Source organism: Rhea americana, unplaced genomic scaffold (genome assembly GCF_003343005.1).
Source record: "Rhea americana isolate MKP2758 unplaced genomic scaffold, rheAme1 scaffold_160, whole genome shotgun sequence".
Lineage (NCBI taxonomy): Eukaryota > Metazoa > Chordata > Aves > Rheiformes > Rheidae > Rhea > Rhea americana.
This window is the reverse complement of record NW_028185706.1, coordinates 2,109,192-2,128,570: the sequence shown is the minus strand read 5'-3', so window position 1 is coordinate 2,128,570 and position 19,379 is coordinate 2,109,192. Positions and strand designations below refer to the sequence as shown.

General features: G+C 39.2%; 1 protein-coding gene across 1 annotated transcript in view; it reads right to left on the bottom strand.

The window, feature by feature from the left end:
* Nucleotides 1–624: 624 nt before the first annotated feature.
* LPGAT1 (lysophosphatidylglycerol acyltransferase 1) overlaps nucleotides 625–19,379 on the bottom strand; it is a 68,369-nt gene continuing 49,614 nt past the window's right edge. Inside the window, exons 6-7 of the mRNA XM_085300156.1 lie at nucleotides 10,362–10,468; nucleotides 625–5,316 (exon numbers count right to left, since the gene is read on the bottom strand). Of these exons, the coding sequence (XP_085156282.1) occupies nucleotides 5,165–5,316; nucleotides 10,362–10,468 (259 nt within the window). The 3' untranslated portion in view covers nucleotides 625–5,164. The remainder of the gene's footprint in view (nucleotides 5,317–10,361; nucleotides 10,469–19,379) is intronic.

Genomic DNA, 19,379 nt, shown 5'->3' with positions numbered 1-19,379 from the left:
AGTAACAACGTTGARCTAAGAGCTGCTGCTAAGATGGTCCCGGGCCCCAGAACGAAGGGTGCCGTTCCGCTCTGCATTGCTTTGCCTCGCTGAANAAAAAAAAAAAAAAAAAAAAAAAAAAAAAAAAAAAAAACCCACGTGCCCCCAGAGGTCAGAGCCTTGCTCGCAGAAAGGCTGCGCTCGCCCCTTCCAGGAGGGAGGCGCCCCGCGGCCGGCGCGGGCCCAGGGGCTGCTCCTTCCGCGCCCTCGGCTCGCGGGAAGGCGACGGGGACTCGGCGCTGCGCGGGGGCGGCGGGAAGCGGCGGGCGAAGCCCCCGCAGCGTCTGCGGCGGGCGCTGGCGCGAGGCCGCGGGAGCTGCCTTGCCCTCGGCGCTCCTGCTGCTCCGTCCTCCCCTTCCCACGCGAACGCTCGTCTGTCCTCTTCCCGACAGCTCGGTACGCAACGTTCATCTGCACCTTTAATGAACATTCAAGCCGCGTGGTGAACTGAGGTGTTGTTTTACCATCTGTTGTGTTTATGGTAAGCACAAAAGATGCTGTGTATCAATAGATAGAAGCACAATAAATAAAACCYTCAAAAGACAAATCTCAGCTATTAAGGATTAGAAGCATATGAAGTCTTGAAAAAAAAYCAACTTTATTTTACCACACAAAAAAAGGGGGGGCAGGGAACCATCTATTAATCTCTGTAGAGAAACGTTTCTTCTGGTATCTGTCTACATTTCTGAAAGACATGGTTGCTGAAAGGATTTGATTTAAAAAAAAATCCAACTAAATAATTTCAATATAATAAATCCAAACATCACCAGCCCTTTGCAAAATCACTGACAGTCACTACAGACTTCTGCATCCATTTATATCATACACAACAAAATGCAGGTGACACAGGTGGGAAGGAAAAAATTGGAGGTAAATGGTATCAAGAAAATTAATTTTCATCATACAAAACAAACATCACTCTATAATTTTAAAGGAACCAACTCGTAATAGGACAGTTTCAGTGTATAATTAATTATTTCAGTATCCAATGATAAAATAAAAAGGTTTAGCTTTAAAATGCATAGAATCCTTTGAAAGACTTTTGTATCACAGCCAGGTAGTCTACAGTTTTACACAGAAGAAAAAAAAARTCAAGCTGCTTAGAAGTGTTCATAATGTACGCAGACTTTGCAAACCAGAGCATAGTTTCAATTTTGCTCTTCCAATTGTTCTTTTTAACAAAACGTGTAAAAACCATCAAATATGCAATTTTGCAAAATAACCTTTTATTTCATATGGCTCCATTATTTCCAAACAATACAGTACCCCAGATGTATAACTATTTTGTGTGATGGTGTCTGATCAGCACAAAATCTCCAGCCAACTAACGAAGAACGCGCTGAATACCAGTCTCGTGATTTGGAAATCCCACTTTTAAGTACCTTTGGTCCCAAAATTTTATGTCAAGGCAAAGTGGAGCAGTTGAATACTGTCACACACAGTGATCGGTATTTGTATTATCTTCTACAAACAGCTGAAAAAAGTTAACAGCACTTTATGGCAACRTCAAACAGAAGAAAAACAATTACACTGTTTGCAAAACAAGTGTACAACCAACAGTACCACAGTGGTCATTATATTTTTAATGCAACAAGAAAAATGGAAATTTGCTTCTTAAAATCTGATGACTTAAAAAAAATCCCTCCTATAAGACACACCAGTATTGAAATACTTGACAGAACCATGCATGAAATACAAGAGAATCAATAAGGAAGGAACACACACAAAAAAGAACTAAAACCAACACTGTTTGTGGTGAACGGGAAATATTCTTCACAAAACAGGAATCAAAGAGCAGCAATGCTAAACTATTAGGACTTACATTGATTCAACTGTAACAACTTATTTATGAACAATTAAACACAAACTTACAGGTGTTTTGTGTATAACCCTGGCAGAGAACCATCCTTTTTCACAACAAACTGTTACATTCTCACTTGTGTGTGCGCAACAGCTTTCAGTTAACTTTTTCTGTAATTTTTTTCATCCTGTATCTCTTTATGCAATCCTCCATCGTATAGCTCCTAAATTCAAAGGTATATTACTTATTCAACTATTTTGTGACCAACTGTGGTTCATTAACATCATTTTCTAGCAAATGCATTTTGAATTGCTCAGAACAGAAAACCCACCGACGGCTGTAACAAAAAGCCCGCGACAGCTCTAACACTAGCCAACTGCATAACTGGACTGTAACCGAAAGGAATTCACGTTTTACAAACTAGCTTGCTATGCTCCAGTCTTGAYCAGCATGGTATTCAGTGCAGAACTTCCTACACATATTTTATGGTCTTCTATTAAAAAAAAAATCTTGTATCCAATTAATTCTCTTTCATGAAGTCATATCCACGTTCATGCTGGGAATACTGCCCTGGGTACTTTGGATTTCCTAACAACAGTTTTCATTCCAGCGTCATCGACAACAATTCAGCCATAAAGACACATAGCATCAGGCTTTCTTCACATTTTCCAGTGCAGCGGGAAAGAAGTGATCTAGTACTATTTACTCTCCCTATCAAAACTACAATCAGTGCTTGAAAACAAGTGTCTTGCAATAGTTAAGAACAACGAAGAAACAAACTGAAAGTTAACAGGAACCAGATAAATCAAATGATCATCTGAAACATTATTGCGCGTTACTAATATTTCCTTAGGCAGCATGTGAACACTCGCTATGACTGCAGTCCACTGGAAAAAACAATATATATATATATATATATATATATATATATACTGCATTTGAGAAAACAGTATGCTCTTACACAGAGTTTACTGGGTTTTATAAAGAACAACCTCCTGATGTGAGTTACCACTGTGCAATCCGCTTATATAAACTTCCCTTTTTATACCACTCTAGTCTCTTCAAGCTCAAAGTAAAAACAGGAGGAGCCCGGGTGTCTCTGGGGCTGATCAAACCACCCAGCACAGGACAGACAAAGTAGTCCGCCACCTGCACCGGGCGGTTTTGAGAGTCCATTTACGCCCAAGCCCTGGGAGGCGGTTCGACAGACCGACCCACCAAGCGGTGATGGCCCTGGCCTGCCCCAACATCTTCTGGTGAAGTGGCAAATCAAATAAATTGCAGCTGAAACAGAGAATGTAACAGAAGCATGAGGAAAAACATTATGYGCCCAAGGCTGCCTCCCTTTGCAGTACATACCTCTTTTTAAATGGATTTGGTCTTACACTAGAATTCRGGTGTGTTGTGCCTAGGTGTAAAGAGGTGGGATTTAGAAACAGTATCTTACATTAGACATTAAGCCAGAGGCAAGCACTGCCTTTGCCCTCCAGCTGCAGTGGTACGGTAGTCAATGAGGTATTTCAGGGGAACTTGCCACGATGCATCATTTTGCAGCCACCCCTGTTGAGCTACCTTCGGGTAAAGCTACTGCTTTTGGGGTTGTGGAGTGTGGCATATTTAACAAGATCTTTTTGCACTAAACCAGAGAAATCTGCATTGCCTCAAATTTCGGTATGCTCCCTGCTCTTCCCCCCTCCAAAGGGAGCATGGGCTATGGTTTGTATTCTGTACACCACCCGTTGTGATTCATGTAGTACGAGAGAGAGAAGGATCTTGTGATTCATGTAGTACGAGAGAGAGAAAGATCAATATTGCTAAAGCAGAGCCAAAACTACTGAAGGCTGGCTTTGTTCTCAATAAAATTAGTATATAAAAGGCAGTACACCACAGCTGAGTTCTGGCTATCCTGCTTGTATTTAGAGAGATTAATTTTATTTTAGGAACAGCTCTCTCAAATCTTTGTGTAGTCACATAAGCATGATGCCAACTAGACCTGCCAGAAGTGAGAATATACATCATTGACATCAGAAGCATCGTACATTACATCTGAAAATGTCGCCTATTCCAGTTTGCCTTTAAATTCAACTCATTCTTCTTCCATTATCATTTTAGCACAGTGGCAGACTTAATACTGCCCTTCATGTAGTTATTCAGAATATTTACCACATTTTTTGTAGGTTTACACTAGCAATTGTACCTATCTTTTCTTTTTAAGAAAATAGTTTTTCTTCTTTATTTTCCTAAGCAAAACATTAAGATTGTTGGCATTGAATTACTTAAATTCTCCCACAAGCATATTTAGCACAGTTGCAACTAGTAGGGGAGAAAAAGGCCTCCATAAACCATTCAAAGGTCACCTCGGTTAGACTGCAGTTTACAAAATACAGAGGTGGCTAAAAATCACCAGCAGCACCAGCAGACCTCCAGAAATAGCTGGAATCATTCTGGCTTCCAGTCTAAGACAGATAAGAGCTTCCCCCTACATCCTAAGCTGTACATCTTTCCTTCACTGTATTTTCATCTTTAAAAGTGCATTTTGCAAAAATGATAATGATCAGTGAGATGCATTCTAAACACAAAAAGGGAAAATAAATCAAGTGATCTTATATTTTCCAAGTTCCCTCATACTATGAGATACTGTTAGCACACAGAATTCAGACGGCTGATGGTAAAAACACAGCAAGGATGGGCTGATTCATCAAACGTGGATAACTTTTAATCACGGTATGATACTGCAATGCTTTTTTGAGCACTGATTCCCCCAAAAAACCATCTGACACTGGATCTTATTTGGGTCCTGTTTCTAGATCGGTGTGTCTAATACAACAACTGCTGATTGGGCAGTAGCAACGATACCACCATCAGCTCTGCAGAGCATCTTTACTGACTCCAGCACAATGAGCTGCAACAAAGTATGAGTTTGTGCAAATGAGGAGTCTCTACCACACAAGTGTTGTACGGACTACTGAAGAGACACGTTGCTGAATTTTCTGAGCTCTAACTACAATGCCAAGAAATACTTGCGGTGACAGTTTTCTTGTCGTAGACATTCTTCTATGGCAGTTGTACGATTGCACCTTTTGTCCAAATGCTGAATTTGCTTAAGTGTGGGTGAGAGTACACACCATTTAAAAATACAGACAATTCTTAAAATAATACATCATCAGGTCACTATGTTTAGTGGAGTTTAAAATTTCCCCAAGGAGAGGCAAGAGTCCATCCAGTATTTTCCTTTACGCTTGTATATTCACATTTGCACATACAACATGATACTCATTGGCAAGAGCCTGGATTCCCACTGTGTCCTCAGGTCCCATTCAACTTTTAAAATAGGCAATGATAAAAATACTGGAAGATGCAGTACCACATACCGCCTGACAAAAATGCAAGTGATTGTATGCCAACTAGCCACAAATTACTGAGGGTCATCTCCCGAGAAATAGCTTTTGTCTGGCCCTGTGGCGGAGGAAATGCTCCTAAAAAAAGAAAAGAAAYAACACATTTAATGTTGGTGTAGCAGGAATGGTAGGCTTAGGGTATCATTCTTTACCATGACTGCCTGTACCAGCAACAGTGCCTACAAACAAGAAGCTYGTTACTTGTCTTATGTCTCCACTATGTTATCTTCAAGAGCATAATAAAGTTTTCTTCGTTATTAGGCACAATTCCCATTTCACTTGGATTTAAAATTAAACTCTAAGCATAAACTTGCAAGCATTCTTTAAAAACCAACCTCACTGTATATTCAATGGCTACCATATTGAGCTTTAAGCTGGTTAGTAACAGCTTGGTATACTGCAAAGAAGTATACTGCTCTTCCTGAATATATATATATATATATACACACACACATATATATACATATACATATATATGTGTGTGTGTGTGTGTGTGTGTACACAAACTCACAAACATATATATATATATATATATACACACACACACACACATATACACAATAGTTTTAATGTTGTGTGAACATTCACTGGCTAGTCAATCACATAGACTAAGGAAGCATTGTAATTTGCTACACAGAGTTTTCTAGAAATTTTTTTTTTCAAATATCTGTTTAGGTCTGTTTGTGAGAGAAAGAGCAGTTGGAGATGGCCGAAATGAATAAAAARTTTTATTTTTTCCAAGTTGACGTTTTCCAACTTACAACACTGTAGTTTAAATATGTCTGAATAAATCAGAGGTTTATAAGCATCAAAGTATTTGCATATATTTACATTGTATATTAAAAAATTTGCATTACATTTTAGAGATGCACAAAGCCTAGAAGATATGATTTTTTTTCAGTTAATCCTGAACAGTGGATATAAAACCCTCTGAGAATACTAGATATGTAGATCTACTTGCTATAATATTATGGARTCATAGCTACTCATATAAGAACAAAAGATGAATGATCAAAGAGTAAAGATATAGCAACGTAGATTTTGCATCATAGAAACCACACAATTTTTGCAATTAGATACTATCAGCAACTTATCTTTCTGCTTCACATTTGCAATCACTGGAGGAATTGCAATCAAGCATTTAAGGCAAAGCTGTTCTTTCTGTATGAATGCTACTTAAAAAAAATCTTGATGAGTCTCATCCTCCACTCATTGATGCATATTTTCACACACGGGCAAATCTGCCATCCTATTTATTCACCAGTAATTGTCACTCTGCTAAATGCTACAGTCCACCAAGGGGTCATCTTCTATTCACCCACTACAAAGTGTATTTATTCTATCATTGTTCATTTGTTCGGTGAGAATGTGTGTGTGTGTGTGGGGGGGGGGTTTGTACCAACACTGACATCTGATTTAAACAACTTTTACTCCTCAGTCCTGACAGCAATTTTTTCTCCTTCCTTCCCTCGCAAGCTAAGTTGCACCTCCAAAGTGATCCTCCGCTTCGCTAGATGAGACCGGCCAACCATTTTCAGTCACTCTTCACAGAAACAACTTACTTTCCCTCAGTCGTCTTTGCACCCATCACCTGTCCTGTTYCAGGCTCAATTTGTATTTCTTGAAYGCAGATGACAGATCTTTAGTCAGAATTTCCATACGAGGTCTCGGATTTGGTACGATGCATGAGTAATTCTGTATCACTAGAGCAAACGTTCTCCTGTTGCCCTGTAGGATGACACTGCTTCACTCTTTCACTTACATCCCTCCAGTTGCTTATGATCAGAGTGACCGAGGACCATGAGGACTTCAGCATACAATTACTCACTTCCAATTGATAAGCTCCTTGTTTACAGAGCTTTTTTTTTTTTTTTTTTTTTATTAGCCTTCAAATGCTTTTGTCCTATTAAATTTAATCCCCTTTGTGCTACTGCAGTTTTCAAGGTTATTCTGCTCAAGACTTCAGATTTCAGAGAAATCATATTTACTAATAGAAGTTTTCCATTAACTGCTAAAATAGGTGTCTCTGTGCTGCTTAAATCTACAGATATAACTGTAAGCAGTTTTAACTCTGCAAGTGAAATGTGTTAAAATGCACCTGTAAGAAAGGAYGGGATAGTTTGCTATTCAGATTTTTAACATTGTTTTTTAAATAGGTCTACAGGTTTTCCTGAGATCCATTAAGGTCCTTAACACTTAGGCATTTGGCAAAAAAGAAAAAGCTATTTTTAGGCTTAGTTTCTTCCTCTTTCCAATTAAAAAATAGGCTAAAATAATGTATTCCTTCCAATGATATTAGCAATAAAAAAWTTTTTTTTTAAGAGTTAAGCATTAAATATATTACTCCAGCTTAAAACAAAATAAAAAGTTCTCTGGATAAAGCTATTTTAATTTCATACAGGAAGTTGCTATCTGAAGCAAGCTTTGTGAATTGAGAAGTTCCTAGGCAATGTGTATTAAAAAGTCAAAATGCTGAAATAATTATAAGTCATAAAAACACACCAACTTGAGAGAGTGTAAGGTGTCAATAAAGAGCTAGCTCTGCAGCGAGCTTCAGCAATTCTCTTCACATTAGGCTTCAGGAATAGCGAAATGTTCAGAGAACGRTAATAGCACTTCCGCAGTACGCCAGGACAGCAAAAGCAACAACAGCAGATTCTCTACTGGCATAAACAGCAGTAACTTTAAAATATGCTAATTTATGCCTAATAAGGACCTCTGTCATAGCATCTACATTAACATACCTTATTAATTCATGCTTAGTATGCTAACCAATTATCCTATTTTGGAAGTGCATTTCAAGGAATAAATTTGATTATATTCATTTTACTCTTTGAAATTCTAGTCTGGTTAGATTTTTTGGATATGACTATTCTATTTTAACGCTACCTGTAAAATACTATGTCCGAATAACAAGAATTCCCTGCATCCTTTTGTGATTTTTTTTAAAAACATAAATGTAGCCAGGTATTTGTCTAAAAGTCCAATACATACATTCTGATGCAATTTATATAGCAAGGTCTGACTTTTGTTATCAATAAGGTCTGAATGACATTCATGAAGTATAGTACAGCTCCGGGTTGCTACATGTTTTTAAGCGTGACAACTGACAATTAAGCACTCAAAATTGTATTAAAACAGTATTTGCAATAAATCACCTTGCAGAAGTAGCATTCTTGTTTAACATAGTCACTCTGGAATATTAAACTCAGTTGATTCAGTAGACTGACTGGTAGCAAGCTTCAGACACAAAGTACATTATTTCATCTGGCGTCTTCCTATTCAGTCTAAGTTTGATAAATTTACTTTCATCTATGTCCAAATAGAATTTGAATCTTAATCTCTCTGGATTTTAGCTCTCTTGTTTATTATGATGAGTTTCTCTTGTGTTGTATTCTGCATAAACACACACAACTGCTGGAGGACAGGTGATAAACTCAGTATCAACTGGATGGAAAAAGGGAAAGAACCTTGCATAAACACTTCTCCAGTCCTAGTTTCAAAGGAACTACGTGGATATTTTAAATTACACCACAAAGTTCCACAAAGGCAAGTGCAGAGTCCTGCACCCAGGGAGGAGTAACCCCATGCACCAGGACAGGCTGGAGGCTGACCTGCTGGCAAACAGCTCTGTGGAGAAGGACCTGGGGATCCTGGTGGACAAGCTGACCACAAGCCAGCAATGTGCCCCTGTGGCCAAGAACGCCAACGGTATCCTGGGGAGCATTAGGCAGAACATTGCCAGCAGGTCGAGGCAGGCGATCCTCTCCCTCTRCTCAGCCCTGGTAAGGCCACATCTGGAGTGCTGGGCCCAGCTGGGTCCAGCTCTGGGCTCYCCAGAGCAAGAGAGACATAGACATACAAGGCAAGTCTAGCCAAGGGCCACTAAGATGATTAAAGGATTGAAGCATCTCTCCTAGGAAGAGAGGCTGCGAGAGCTGGGACTCTTCAGCCTGCAGAAGAGAAGGATGGGGGAGGGGGGAATCTTATCCAYATGTATAAGCATCTGAAGGGAGGGTGTAAAGTGGACAGGGCCAGACTCTTTTCCGTGGTGCCCAGCGATAGGACGAGTGGCAATGGGCACAAACTGAAACATAGAAAGGTCAGTTTGAACAGGAGGAAAAACTTCTTTACTATGGAGGTGACAGAGCACTGGAGCAGGTTGCCCAGAGAGGCTGTGGAGTCTCCATGCTTGGAGATATTCAAAAGCTGTCTGGACAGACTCYTGGGCAATGTGCTCTAGGCAACCCTGCTTGAGCAGGGGGGTTGGACTAGATGATCTCCAGAGGTCCCTTCCAGCCTCAACTATTCTGTGATTCTGTAACATGTTATTTGCCGGTTTCCCTTTTATAATTTTAATAATACACTTAATTTATTTAGATTTTTCTAATGCAGTATCACTGGAAGTGTTTTATAACAGAAGTGATCCATATTATCTCACAGCAAGGAGGTGAGAACGCATAGTACAGGGCTGCAGGTCAAGCCTTCAAGGACTTCACGCTGTTTAATTCTTACAGAGCCTTCCAATCATAACATCTTTCTGTTCAGCTTAACAGAGGTGGGAGGCAAGCTCCACCATTTCSGGCTATAGCTACAGGCTACTTAGGTCAGTTTTCTCCCAGAGTACAAGTGTCAGAAGAACACGTCAAATGGCAACATTAAGCAAACAGACTAGCCTGCCTCATTTGAGTCTTGTTTAAACCCTTTTAGAGWAGGGCCTGCTCACTCCTAACCACTGAAGGTTTTATATCCCCCCAAATTTATTAGCATTAATTCTAACTACTTTCGTTATCCATGTTATCAAAATTCAAAAAGGCAGTGAATGATTACTCAGTCAAATCCTGTAACAGCTAGTTTCACAGCTGAACCATCTTATTTAAGAGTAGGATTTCCTTACCTCAGTTTTGAATGCACCAACTTCCAAACACCAACCTAATCTAATGTGACCTGGCAATCTATCTTCTTTAGATCATTTCTTATCATCTGTTCTTTTGCCATATACTAATTGTGAGAAACTACACTTATTGCATACACGCAAAGAATAAAATTTTAAATAATTTGGAGATCCCTGTAAGCAAAAGACATCACCAAAGCACAATGCTCTTTGCTGGCAAATATCCTACCTGTTTCATAGAAATGTGTCAAGAGATCCTCCTTTTCAATGAACCGTTGATATAGCCAGTGCGTAAGCGCTTCAGGCTCTGCAGGTACATCTTTAATTGGAAAAATCCTACCAGAAAAACAAACATAATTAAATCTCGGAAATGCATTTTGTACATTGAAAGAAAAAAAGCAAGCCAAAAATAGTAAGACTCTTCTATAAATCTAATTGCATGATTCATTCTCCCTGATTCACGGATCACATAAGTATTAATGAAACAAAATCAAAATATTCTAAGTTACCAGTCAGATGCATGAAGAGGTAGGCACTGTTAGCTTCTATCAAATGCCACGCAGAAGCCATACACAGAGCTGTGTATGGCTCCTATCACCTTTTTTAAAAGGAAGAATACCACACTACACTACTATCCCTAGAAACGCAGACCAAAACCAAAAGAAATAAATACTGAAGGCTCAATCACAATTTTGAAGAAACAATTCTTCAGTAGGCAGAAAGTATGTAATACCACCACTAAGTGCCAGTAGGTCTTCTGTATACCAGAAAACCAGCCCTCCATGGTTTCCAGAGGAAGCTGTCATCTTTGTCCAAAACGTCCATGGTAGGTTTTACACTGAGAACTGACAACATACGTAAGCATAATCAAATACTACTGCTGTATCTTTRAAAGCTAAGGGACGAACCACCAACATTTTTGTACTTCTACATTGAATAATGGATCTGTTTAATAAAAATACAGATGTCCAGGGAAGAATTCATTAAGATACAGAAACACTCTCCTCCTACTCTGAAACAACAACAAAACCCTAAAAACAACTCCCTACACCTCAAAGGATTAAAAAAGGGGGGGGGGGGGAGTTGTACAATAATTATAAGTCTCCTCAATGGACTCTTAGTGATTTTGACTTCTTTGACACAACTATGTTGGGTTTACTGGCAGGCCAGTGTAGAAGAGATTTGTGCATCAGGCTAGTCTCAGAAAGTCATACCCCAAAATGTAAGTCATGTATTGCTCTTTTCAGTTGAGCTCTCATTTAACTTGTCACTTCTGCTATGCCTCTATACTCATTAGTGAATAGAATAGAAATTTTTAATTTCTATTTAAACATGGGCTTGATCGATTATATTGAAAAGAATTTGAGGTAACAGTACAACCATATGAAACCRTCTAAATGTATAAGGGAATGACAGACTACAGAAAAAAGGGGATGCTGCTGAAGAACGCCACATTTTATTGCTTAGTCACTCATATCTCCCCCTTTCACAGTTCCTCTTCTGCCTCCTCTGCCTAAAGCTTTGAGCTGAGGCAAAACCAACAAGTGATCCAGACACAAAATTTACAGCCTTGTTTCTTCCAGCATTAAAAGAAGATTCTCTTCCTCCTCCTTTTTTTTTTTTTTTTTTTTTCAGTTCTTTTGGAAGTTGCCAATGGTAGGAGTTTCTGGTCTCAGACCACCTTGGACATTGTTTTACACTGTAATTTGAGATAAGACGTTCAACCATTCACCACTCAAATTATCATTTGAGTTCGCCCTCCCCCAACCCCGGCACAAAGCCAACATTTCCAACACGGCCCATCTCCTCTGTAACACCCTGCGCAGCACAAGCCTGCTTTTCAGGAATGAATGAAACGTTCACACGCGTGCGTCACTCCACAGCAAATACAGCAGAGCTTGTCCCTCTTTCATGAAGGGGCAAACTGTCACGCACATTTACTGTGGTGCACACAAAAAGATACTATCCATCTTTAGCACTGGATCAATGTAGGTAGGTAGAAGAGCTGGAAAACCCTACACATGGGAAAATAAGCTGCAAGTGGAAGAGAAAAAGCAAAACATTGCTCTAATGGATGAATTAAAAATAATGGTGCTCCAATTAACTTCAGCATATGAACAATCTTCTTTACCAACTAGGACATACAACATAACTCAAATAATTCTTTAGGAGCCTTTGTGGCACCTTTCCTACATCACTATCAGATTGTGGATTTCTTCATACTATAGTAAAGCCAGTCTCAATAAACAGAAATTAGCAACTATCATCTTAGCTAAACTACAGTTTGAAGAAAAGAGTCTTTGGCCAAACAGAAAGATTATAAAATAGTTCGTGGTCCAGTAAATAGCTCAAACCCTTGTCTTGTCTATTAAGAAAATAACRAAAGAGGTAACATAGCACAGTATTTTCTCAGAGCCCAGATGCCACGAGGCACGATAGACAAACAAAGCAAACACTCAACCCACAAAGCAGGATCCATCTTTGAGAGTTTAACATCAAAAATGACTCTCTGCCCCTACATACCGCAGGTTCCCAAGCGCAGTTTTTACTCTCTTCCACCTATCGGGCGTAAGAGACAAAAGGACGCAACAACTGAACACCGTGCTTCACAGTACGTTTTTGAACGACAGATGCTTGCTTAGGCAAGCTTGACGATGGTTGAGAATTGAGAGGAGTATGTATGTGGGCTCAGTATGGAAGTCTAGCATTACCYGACTTCACATGAGCTTCCCCTCATAAGCTGCAGATACTCTTCACCTCCACCTTCACTTCTGTTACCTATTAGCTCTACAGCTCAGTAACCCAGTGAAGCTTGGATTTTTTTCCCAAAATGCACCCACTAATCTGAAAACATTATCAGAAGAGCTAAAAAGACACTCATSAGAAACTAATTAGGAGGTGGCAATTTCATACAGTAGCAAAGTAACAGCAATATTATGAGAGCTAATGAAATGCAGCATATCAATTTCCTGCCTGAATCCATCCAGACTCTTGTATGAATCAATATATTATCAGAATACTTGAATCACTACATATTAAGTCTACTTCTTATAAGTTTAAGCAGCAATCACAATTACACCCATTCTGAATGAAACTTACTGCAGTGTGGAAAACAACTGCTGTTCCAATAACGCTATGCTGGCTGTCATCATTTCCTAATGGCAAGTGCTGGTGTATCTAGAGGCATTTTCCAAACATATTCTCAGATCATACAGAGTTATATTCTTACAGTCGGATTTCACATTACTAACTGAGGTAAATTAGAGATAAAATGTCTAAAAAAAAACTCTTGCACCCTGGAAGAAGCCCTGTCTGTACCAGATGAGGTGAAGCTAAAAAGCCCACTATTTATACTAAACACATTGCCGCTCTTCTCTGCCCACAGATGGCTCCTTRAGGATCTGTGTTTTCAGAGAGTACCCTTATTAAGGAGATTAGGTCCAGGGTGGCATCTGAGAAAGTCTAAAGTAACAAAACTTTCTACTTATGCAATCCAAAACATAGGCTGAGAGCCACTGTCCCACTAACAACTCAGCAACCACATCCACAATGAAGATTTTGATAAAAACGTCTCATTTCTCTCAATATATATATAAAGGAACATACACAGACACACCGATTTGATTAGCACTGGCACAGGTTGCCCAGAGAGGTTGTGGAGTCTCCTTCTCTGGAGATACCCAAGGCCCACCTGGATGCAACCCTGTCTAACATGCTCTAGGTGACCCTGCTGAGCAGGGAGGTTGGACTAGATGATCTCCAGAGGTCCCTTCCAACCTTACTGATTCTGTGGTACTTTTCTTACCCATAAAACAGGAACTGAGGAAAACTGTTCTAGCTCCATTTCATATTCTAAGTCTGGAAAGACCTTCACTTCAGTTTAGACATATTTTTTTCCATAAAGTTTTCAGAATATTTCTCAGATTAAAGACTAAACAGTGAACAACATGGTTTTACAGAGGAAATCAACTCCTTAAGTGCCTGCTCCATTTGACTGTGCTGCATGTCAAACTTGGGATGAGAGCATGTGCCGCAGCACGCGCGATGGACCCAAAGCAAGGACTCCTGCGACATTCTTCCACACCCTTTGGTACAGAAGAATACAGCAAATCAAGAAGCACACAAACGTTTTTAAGCCAGTTTAATTTGAATTCTTGTGTTCCTCATATCTGAAATTATTTGCTCTCAAGCAACCCAACAAGAATGTATATTTTACAGGTGGCTGTCCTAAATTACGAAGGACACAATCTTCAGAAGTAACTCCTTCATCCCAAACCATTCAGCACTTGCCTAAAAACAGTGATCTAGCCTGCCACAACACTACACTGTGTCCACAGGCACTACAACCCTCCATCCCCTTCACGTGTCCTGGGTTTTTCTTTCAATTACAGAGGAAAGCATAAAAAAACAAAAATCAAAAAAAAAAAACAAATCAAAGAGAAAACAGAAACCCACTTCATGCTGACAATCTTGTCACTAGTATGTCAGCAATATCTGTGTGAATTATGAAAATATGAAGGCTGCAAACAACCTAGAACAATTAACAGGGTTCTCTGTCATATTTTTACAYGTAAAAAGAATGAAAGAGCTAAAGGAGTTTTATGGAAAAACACCTAATTAGAACACCCCTGCAGAAGTATGTGTGGAAAGAAGGGGATAAGAACAGGAAGAGGAGAATGAGGGAAATTTCTTTAAAATCTACAATTTCACACCAATTTAAATTATATGTTTCGGTTATCTCAAGATGAGGAACTCTTTCTCTGGATTTTGCTATTTTCAAAAGCTATTAAATAATTTTCAGAAGTATTTTCAGAAGTATATGACCTCTTTTAAAAGGGTTCTTTTTGAAGAAACAACCTTTTATTCTGTATTAAAAATCATAGATTTCACCCCTAAGTACTAATTGCCTTTCATCATATGTCCTATCTTGAATTAGGGCTTCTATGTTACTTCCCACACTTTCGAGATCATAAGATTATTTGCTGTTTCAATTACTTTTAAAATAAACTCCATATAATGGAGGATGTTGCTAGATCTCAAACATGACCAGAAGCCAGTTATTTGCTAAAAACAAGAAAACAAAAAATGCACACCAAAAATAAAAAACACATTAAAATATATTGGCAAGCTAGATGCCCTCCACAGATATTTCTGCAAAGCTCATTCAGTCATTCAGCAACCACTACGTATTGCATCTTATTTATAGCTAAGAATCTAGTCTGTTTTTAATAAATCTTACTTATATAAACACACACACACACACACCCTTCAGTAACTGAAAGCTTGTTTCGACAGGTGCAGCACAGTACAAAAACTGGCACAATTTAAAAAGATGACTTAGCACTGATCTGCATTACGGCACAAAGACAGCTGAGTTCGCTTGAGATGAAGCGCTACTTCCATGCAGCGTAAACGCAGCAGTATCCTTTCCGCTTGGGAGATGAGCCTGGCTGGCTCTGACTCGGGAGCTGCTGTATCACACCTACGGTCACACAGTGCAGACGCGGCAATATAGTCATACAAGTGCACAACTCAGTAAGAAGCTAAGGCAAGACACCAACCCATCCTCGATCAATTGGAAACCATCAAAGAAACCTGACATTCACTTTTTTTAATTCGAAACTCTTCGATTTTGACAAAAGAAATGAGGAAATTTTACTGTAAGAGAAACTCAGAGACCAGCTGAGAAATGCCAAACCAGTTAGATCAAAGAAGGGACTAGTACAAAAAGAAAAAATACGGCCAAAAGACAAAACCCAGCTCAGGAAGGATAAGCAGTGGGAGGTGAGAATAGTTGCCAGTACACTGTATCWTTATGCAAACATCAAACCACTCAACTTATTTCTACTGAGTAYAACTGTAGTGGATCTGGGTTTATATTCAACATCTATCACATAAGATGACCCAAGCATAAAGCTACGCCATGCTGAGAAGACATGACAACAAGCCTTTCCAGAAGACTTAAGAGGCAGATTTATTTAGTGCTTTATGCCATTAAAAAACAAAAAACAAAGCCAAAAAACACCACCCCAAAAACCAAAAAAAAACACCCCACCATCAAAACAGCTTAAACAGTTTAACTGGAGATTTTCCTTATTTTTAAGTTTCAGATAGCAAAATCAATTTGTCAGCATTTTCTAATGAGTTATGAGAAAAGTCTGTTGGGGTCAAAAACATATAAAGTAGTTAAAATGGTAAGCTCTGACACCTTTGCGTTTTTAAGAATCGAAAATTTGGCAACTGTCCTTTTTGCTAGGGAAGTTTCTTTAGTTATCTCAAAAAAAACCAGGCCACCACTCAACCTAGTTATAAGCTTCTGAAAAACATAATTTGTACATAAACTTGAAGTTTGAAAAGCAAGCTTCAAACTCATCTATCAAAATGGAACAAGCAAACAGAAATACTACAGCGTTAAACTGAACTTCCCCTGCAATTTCCGTCAGCTATCCAAAAGATATTCAAAACRGACAAAATAAGGCTGGTTGCTGTGTCCTCAACACTCCTTTTGTTGGCCCCTAAACAGGATGAAAAAGAAATAATCCTGAGGTAAAAAGACTGGCTGCAGGAAAAGGAAACCATCGGATTTGAAAGAGGGTAAAGCAGAAGGAGACAGGCTGCGACTAATGGGAATAGCAGAAAGGATGGACTGACTGGGCATAACAAAAAAAAAAATCTGTAATTTCTTAGTCTACTTCAGTTCCATTATCACAGAAAGTGATGTACTGTAGCAGTGCAAAAAAAGCCAACATTTCTTGGCTCTCTGCTACTTTAAACAGAAGAAAGCACATTTCGGTTCCTATTCTCCTTTCACATAGCAGAGGTTGCACCTATCTAGAAATTAGGTTTCTGTTTTGGATCGTCAGCCTCCTCCCCAGAAGAGCTCCTCTTTTTTTTTTTTTTTTTCTTATGGTATTTTGGATATGCTTCAGCACAAACAGTGATAGATGCACTAGAACTCACTCATTTTGAAAACCTGGAAATGAATATAGGGTGCCTATTATTTCTACCAATCATTTAATTCACTAACTCAATCAGAAGGTCTATGCTATATAGCTAAGCATTTCTGTTCCACTACTTCAGACACACACAGAACTTTTTTTCTCTCTAGATACTTAAAAAAACCACCCTTAAAATATATTYTAATGTATTTTAGTATGTATTACAATATAATTTATTATTATTATATATTTTAATATTATCTCCCAAAACATTCCAAAAAACAAAGAGATGTTAGAATTGTGAATCCACTAATCAACTTTGATGAAACACTGGGCCATTAGTTTGTCATGTCTGAAGTGCTCTGAATAAGCAAGTACATCTCAAACTTAGCATCTGAACTTTGGCCTTCAAGTATGCTCAAGTTTKCCTTCCTTAGGATGGCTGTTGTATTACTGTCTTCTCTGGAATAAATATGGTGAAAATTAACTAACATGCTGGTTGCAYCTAGCAAGTATAAAACAGTAATAATTCTCCTATTAAATGCAGTACTAGAACAGGGAGAAGGCACAGGTAGGGCAATACACTGAACAAGAAGAAAAAGCAGAGTTCATTCGTTTTACTGTTAGAGACAAAGTAGTTTGGGAGCAAAGCAGTTGTATTCACTCATGCAAGTTAAGTRTACCATCACCTACAGGTAGGGCCCTAATTTTGGCACATTCCCATTTCTGAGGATTTGACTTTGCAAATACCGTGTTTTCTTAAAATAAATTGTAATACATGCCAAATACAAGCAAGTGCAAAAGGCCAGCGAAATACTGGGACATCACTAGCACTAATTTCAAGTACATTACTCAGCCCTTTTGCCCTCAAACTTAGCAGTTTAGAATAGCTCTTGAACGTTGGCCAAACCAGAAAACATTTTCTACAGTGGTTGTTWTCGACATTTCTCTAAGTATCTTTAGAAAGCTCGCTGCTTTGAGAAAGACTCACATGCTAGAGGGAAATCCTAACACACATCYGATAGGAGCTTTAACCACTTGAACATCCTCCTCTTCCCCACAGAAGTGTGAAAATTTACTCATGTGTTGCTATGCAAATCTCCTTCTACAGCATTAAAATCCTCCCCCTCTCCTTTGGCCTTTCAGAYGATTAGAAGTTTTGAAAACCTACAAAGAGAAAGCTTAGAAAGAGAGAGCAGTCACCGTGATCCATTTTACTGCGTTAAATGAAGGAAAAAGCGAAAAAAAAAACAATTTGGAGTTATTCGAAACACTTTTCACAACAATTTCAGAGCACACGTTGTGTGTAAAACGTAGAAAAACAAGTGCTTCTCACATTTCCATCTTTTTACCCATTCTATGGGAAGACGGAGCACGTTTTACCTAAGGTTTTCCTTCGCTAACTGAGTTTGTTTCACAGCGCTAACACAGCGGCGCGCTAATTTGGAAAGGGACCGCTCGGGACTTAACGCAGCACAAGCTGGGTCACCTCTCTGCCCACGGCTCGGTGGCTTGATTCTCACCTACGCTGTGAAGGACCAAGAGCAGGTAGTACCCAGCTGTCATCAGAATTAAGAACTGCTGAGGAACCATCTCTCATTTATGGCCTGCAGAAAAAGCAACAGCACTCCAATATAGCAACCCACGATACTTTAATTGTACTGTTACCACAGTATTTTAGTTTCCACAGGAGAGGTGAATTTGAAGCAGTAGCTCAGGTTCTCCCCCATCWAGCCATACAGCCTGCGGATGTATCAGAGTATATCAAACCCCAATCCATCAGCCAGCTCGCAGGGACCAAATCTCGYGGGATACTTTTCCAGCATATTAAAAGGTAACACACTGCATTTCCAAACAGAGGTGCAGGAATAGAAAAAGGATTAACATGGCAAGGATCAGCTGGCTGGTCACAGAGAAGAGCAAAGTAGAATTGTAGCACACACCATTTTCACCAACTATAGGGTTCCCATTTTTTCCAGAAGAACCACTGGTCTTACACAGCAACAAAATCAAGCCCTCGTTCTACTTTTTTTTGACAAGTGAGGATACAAAGTACAAGGTATGCATACGACGCTTCAGAGAGATATAGTGGTCATGCTGATTATTTCAGAAATAAGCTCTAAGAAATTGATGCCAAACCCCTGCGCTTCAGTTATCTGTGTTCTCAATTCTGCAGCAGGTTCAACACGGTCACAGCAGAGCTGTAAGGTTTTCTTCAATACTGGAAACTCTCTCAGCGAGAGTTATTCCTTCCCCTTCCCTATCTGCCATTCCCAGTTTCCCTAGTGCATGCTCCATCTTTACCAGTT